The sequence below is a fragment of the Phymastichus coffea genome, unplaced genomic scaffold (genome assembly GCF_024137745.1).
Source record: "Phymastichus coffea isolate CEN01 unplaced genomic scaffold, Cenicafe_Pcof_1.1 PCOF00003, whole genome shotgun sequence".
NCBI classification, from domain to species: domain Eukaryota; kingdom Metazoa; phylum Arthropoda; class Insecta; order Hymenoptera; family Eulophidae; genus Phymastichus; species Phymastichus coffea.
Window position 1 is genome coordinate 5,727,340 of NW_026706814.1, and position 6,313 is coordinate 5,733,652.

General features: G+C 39.0%; 1 protein-coding gene across 1 annotated transcript; it reads left to right on the forward strand.

The window, feature by feature from the left end:
• Nucleotides 1–1,260, forward strand: LOC131664742 (piggyBac transposable element-derived protein 4-like). The gene has a single exon (XM_058936074.1). The coding sequence runs from the start codon at nt 1–3 to the stop codon at nt 1,258–1,260; it is 1,260 nt and encodes a 419-aa protein (XP_058792057.1).
• The last annotated feature ends 5,053 nt before the right edge of the window (nt 1,261–6,313 follow it).

Here is a 6,313-nt window from a genome sequence, read left to right on the forward strand (position 1 = left end):
ATGCCGTTGGCAAATTTGCAAGAATATTGGTCACGGAGTGATGCCAGCTACATTCCTTTTTATTCGAACAAGTTTACAAGAGACAGATTCAATCAGATTTTTTGGATGCTTCATCTAAAGACAATCCAAAGACAAGATGCAGGACCACGAACACGCTTACAGCTAGTTAGCTGTTTCCTGGATTACATAAATTCAAAATTTCTAAACTATTTTACACCGGGAAGAGAAATTTGTGTGGATGAATCTACGATCAAGTTCAAAGGTCGGGTCTCCTTCATTACTTACAATCCGAAGAAACCGACCAAATGGGGGATTCGAGTTTATACGATGGCAGACTCAACTACCGGTTACATCTGTGGCATTCTTCCTTATTATGGAAGTTTGACAACAGACAGCTTGATAAGGCACGACCTTCCGGTGTCAACGAGAATACCATTGCATCTGTACTCAATGCTGCTGGAAAAACTACCTGGTGCTCAAGGACATCATATGTTCACCGATCGTTATTACACGAGCTATATCTTGGCCGAAGAATTATTGAAATTAAAATGCCACCTTACAGGAACTATCTTAACAAACAGGAAGCATCTACCAGAACAAATAAAAAGAATAAAATTCGGAAAAAAATCAATAGTAGCATACCGGAAAAAAAATACATTAATTTTAGCGTGGAAGGACAAAAGGGTTGTCACATGCTTGACCAACTGGAACAATGCAGGTATGACGCGTGTAAAACGAATTTTACGAGGTGGAGTAGAAGTGACCGTCAAGAAACCTAACGTAATAATAGATTACACCAAACATATGGGCGGTGTCGATCGTGCCGATCAGTATGCTTCAACGTACTGTTTCCTAAGAAAATCACTCAAATGGTGGCGTAAACTGTTTTTTTGGGGTTTGGAGATTTGTTTAATAAATTCATATATTTTATATAAAACCACTAAAGAACAGAGAAGCGAACGGCCGCTTAATCACTTACAATATTTGAAGACATTAGTCAAGCAATTGACTGGAGATTTCCACCAGCCGCGCGACCGAGCCTCGACTTCAACAGCCGAATCCGACAACATCCGCCTAAATGGAAAGCTGCATAGCATTCTAACAGGAGTTAGAAAAGATTGCAAAGTCTGCTCTCGAAGAAACAAGCCCGGCAAACGACACCAAACAACCTATTATTGTGACACTTGTCCCGACAAGCCGGGCATGCATCTAGGCAGTTGTTATCTCAAATATCATACAATGCAAAATTACAAAGAGTAACGTTTGAGAAATTATCATCTTAAATATGTAAAGATACATTTAATATTAAAATATAAGTTTTATGTGTTACTTTATGTGTGTAATCATTTCAAGCTAGAGGTAAGAAATTCACCAAATACGCTACAAAACGCTTCGAGTTGATGGTGCGCCGCGCGAAAAAGGTCCCGAGTGCAAAGGGTTAAGGATCGCTTACTTTCACCTACGAGGGGAGGTCAATAAGTCTTTACAAAAAGAAGGAGAAAAAACTTTAGCGTATGTGATTTTTTTTTATTTTTCAACATAATCTCCTTGAAGGTCGATACATTTAATTAAATGGCTTTCCAGATTTTTTATGCCATCAGAAAAATATGATTTCTGAAAACACTCAACATAGGCATTTGTTTCGGCGATGACTTATTCATTCGAAGTGAATCGTTGTCCGGCAAGCCATTTTTGAGGTTAGGAAATAAGAAAAAGTCACTGGGAGCCAAAACAGGCGAATTGGTGGATGGTCAAATAATTCGAACTTTAAATCGTTAACTTTTGCCATCGAAACTGCACACGTGTGAACTCGAACATTGTCTTGAAGAAAGAGGCATTTTTTTTTGTTCAAGTGAGAACGTTTTTCTCTGATTTTTTCTTTCACCTAACCTAATAATGACGCATAATATTTTCCAGTGATCGTCTGGCCCTTTTCCAAGTAGTCGATATACGAGGGTGGTCCGATAAGTACTTAGTCTACAAAAGAAAAACGAAAATTTTGGAAAAGTGGCGTTTTATTTTTCAACATAGTCTCCTTTTAGTTCGATACACTTAGCCCAGCGATGCTCCAACTTCTTTAACCCGTCTGAAAAATACGTTTCCTCGAGGTCTGAAAAGTAGGCCTCCGTGGCAGCGATTACCTCCTCATTCGACTCAAATTTCTGCCGGCGAGTGACTTTTTCAAGTTTGAAAACAAAAAGAAGTCGCACGGGGCTAAATCTGGAGAATACGGTGGATGGGGCAGCAGTTCGTAGTCTAATTCGACCAATTTGGCCATGGCGACGGCGGAGGTGTGAGCCATTGCGTTGTCATGGTGGAAGAGCACTTTTTTCTTGGCCAAATGGGGCCATATTTTCTGCAATTCGACGTCGAATCGGCCCAATAATTCGGCATAGTACAGCCCTGTAACCGTTTTGCCCCTCTCCAGGTAGTCGATGTAGATCACACCTTGTGAATCCCAGAAAACGGTGGCCATCACCTTCCCGGCCGATGGGGCAGTCTCCGCCTTCTTCGGAGCACTTTCGCCATGTAAAGTCCACTGTTTCGACTGTTCTTTGGTCTCTGGTGTGTACCAGTGGATACATGTTTCGTCGACTGTCACGAAACGAGGCAGAAACTCCTTCGGATTGCGCTTAAATAGCGTCAAACATTACTCTGAAATTGTCTCACGGTTGCGCTTGTTGTCCGGAGTGAGCAAACGCGGCACCCATCGCGCCGACAGCTTTCTCATGCCCAAATTTCATGCAGGACATTACCCACGCGGTCTTTTGAGATGCCTACGATCTTAGCTATCTCGCGCACCTTCAATCGTCGATCTGCCAATACGAGATCGTGAATTTTTATCACGTTATCCTCCGTGGTAGCCGCTTTCGGAGCACCTGGACTTGGCTCTTCAAAAATCGACGTGCGACCACGTTGAAACTCGTTAAACCAATTTTTGACGGTCGCCATCGAAGGAAAAGAATCACCGTACACTGCATCCAAGCGCATTTTGATTTCGCTGCGCGATTTCCCTTCCAAAAACAAGAATCGAATCACCGACCGATACTGCTCTTTTTCCATTTTTCAAAAATCAACGGACACACTTGCTTTCACACGCTCTCAAAAATAAACTACAACTCCGATCCGGCTGAAATCTTGACAGTAACCATCAAGAAGGTTGTACTACGTGATAGAATAATTCTTTTCGGAGAGTGGCGCCATCGGGCGGTGAGGCTAAGTATTTATCGGATCACTCTCGTAGATGATTCCATACCCATCCCAGAAAACCGTGACCATAATCTTGCCAGCTGACTTTACTGTCTTTGCCTTCTTGGGGGCTGGTTCTCCTGCGGTAATTCATTGTTTGGACTATTCTTTGGTTTCAGGAACGTAGTGGTGTATCCATATTTCTTCTACAGTTACGAGTCGACGCCAAAAGTCTTCCGGATTACGACGTATCCGTGCCAAAAGAGCCTAAGAGGTGACTACGCGGGTTCGTTTGTTTTCAACAGTGAGCAAACGCGGCACCCATCTTGCTGATATTTTTTTCATCCCTAATTTTTCAATCAAAATTAAAATGATTGTATCCCTTGATATCCCTGTGGCCTCAACTAATTCTAGCAATTTTAATCTTCTATCACTCAACACCGCATCGTGGATTTTGTTGACCATTTCGGGCGTACTCACTTCTACGGAACGTTCTGAACGAGGTTCATCTTTTGTTGTTGTACGGCCACGATTAAATTCATTCACCCAGTTATAAACAATCTTAAACACAGGGGCAGACTTGCCATGAACGGCGTTCAACTCAAATATGATTTCTTTTGGTGTAAGGCCTTTCAAATGAAAATGTTTTATCACCGCTCGAAACTCCTTTTTTCCATTTTTAAAATAAACTAATAACTTTTTGTTCAACCAACGCTCACAGGAAAACGACTTAATGAATCGAGCAGAAACTTTGTACGATATTTAGTTAGTGGTATTGCTTGCCAAAAACATTATAATTTAAGCGTGACGAGCGCCATCTCTTGGAATGTTGTAAAGACTTATTAACCCCCCCCCCCACCTCGTATATTAACAGCTGAACATTTTTTGCAGTTAAAACTGTAGACAATACCAGTATTGTCTAATAAATCAGATTTACGAGGTGTGTTCAAAAAGTAACGAGAATTTTTAAATTTCGCGGGTTTGGAGAGTCCGCTTGTATAAAATTTTTTTTTATTATGTTGGTACACATGCCCCTGAAGTACGATAAAATTTTCAGCAATATTCATTGCTTACTTTTTAAGTGGCAGCCGCTAACGTTAGACGTGTTTTTCGAGCTCGGCGATTTTCGTTTGTGAAAAAAAATGGATAAAAGAATTTGTATTAAATTTTGCGTAAAAAATGAAATAAAGTGTAGTAAAGTTTGTCAAATGTTAACAAAGGCATATAGTGAGTCTGCTATGAGTAAAGCAAGGATTTATGAGTGGTATAAGCGTTTCCAAGATGGCCACGAAAACGTTGAAGATGACGAACGACCCGGACGCCCAAGCACATCAACAACCGATGAAAACGTGAAAAAAGTGAAAGAAATGTTTATGAACGATCGCCGAATCACAATCAGAGAAGTCGCTGATGATGTTGGCATATCAATTGGCTCATGCCATCAAATTTTTTCGAATGTTTTGGGTATGAAACGTGTGGCAGCAAAATTCGTTCCAAAATTGTTGAATTTCGAACAAAAACAGCGGCGAATGGAAGTTGCTCAGGAGTCGCTAAATGAAGTCAATAACGATGCAGAACTACTAAAACGTGTTATAACAGGTGACGAAACATGGGTTTACGGATATGATGTCGAAACTAAGGCTCAATCGTCCCAGTGGAGGCATTCTGGATCGCCAAGACCGAAAAAGGCTCGACAAGTACGGTCGAATGTGAAGGTTATGCTCACTGTGTTCTTCGATTTTAATGGCATAGTGCATTATGAATTCTTGCCACAAGGTCAAACAATCCGAAAAAAACGCCCGGATTTGTGGCAAAACAATTCATGGCTTTTGCACCACGATAATGCGCCTGCTCACACTTCATTGCTTGTTCGTGAATTTTTGGCCAAAAACGAAACTGTAACGATGCCTCAGCCTCCATATTCGCCAGATATGGCTCCATGTGACTTTTTTCTATTTCCAAAAATAAAGAGAACATTAAAAGGCCGTCGTTTTACAAGCATAGATGACATTAAAAGCGAATCGCCAAAAGAGCTAAAAGCTATTACAAAGATCGAGTTTCAAAAGTGTTTCGAGGATTGAAAAAAGCGTTGGCATAAGTGTATTGTATCCGAAGAGCACTACTTTGAAGGCGACAACATTAATGTAGATGAATAAATAAATATTTTTTTCATAAAACGAAAATTCTCGTTATTTTTTGAACACACCTCGTATCTTTTCCTAAACGTATGAACTCTTGTAATGGTTTTTGTAATAAAGATATTGTAATAATGTCATGTTTTTTAATACAGAAGAACATTTTTTGAAGATGTTGCAATTATTTGAAATAGCGACTATAGGTAGTTTTTGATTTATTGATTTTTTAAAATCATTCTTCCCTTTTTTATATTTGTTAATCCGTTTGTGTATAAGTTTGTTAATAAATTCAGACGGATAATTATTCTTTTTCAGGATAATAGTAACTATTTTTAAATTGCGTGAACGAAATTTTTTGTCAGCATGTAAAAACACTCAGTCAACTGAATTTGAAACTATATTAACTTTTTGATGAATTGTATGTTCTGAGTTAAAAGTTAAAATTCTGTCAGTTTGTGTTGTTTCTCTAAACCAGTCAAATTCAAATTTATTATTATTTCTGATCAATTTTAAGTCGAGAAGTGGAATAAAATTATTCATTTCAATTTCAAACGTAAATAGTAGTCTATTATGATAAGAATTGAACGTCTCGACAACTAAATCAATTTTATCTTTCGGAACGCATATCAAAGTATTGTTACATCGAGGATGAGTCAGACTATTTTATGGCGGTAAATTTTGAATTTTTTATGGAAGGGGAGTTCCTGTAATTAAAAGCAATAGTCATTTAACAGCTGACTTTAATCTCAGTGACGCACTTACCCCTTCTGGGATTAACCCTTTACCGATTAGTTTTTATGCATTTTGTGCTATAAAAGAGAACGCAAAACAATTGTAACAGACTCTGTATTCTACTCTGTGATACTACGCTCCTTCTGTAATTTGATCAATAAATATTGTAAATCTATTTCTATAATAACTTATTTGAGAGTTATACCTAATCCACTTTCATCTCTGGGTTCTAAAGTACGAGTTTCTGGACCAGTTAA

Excerpts from the sequence above, each read along its gene's own strand:
- LOC131664742 (XM_058936074.1), top strand. The coding sequence starts at position 1 with ATGCCGTTGGCAAATTTGCAAGAATATTGGTCACGGAGTGATGCCAGC.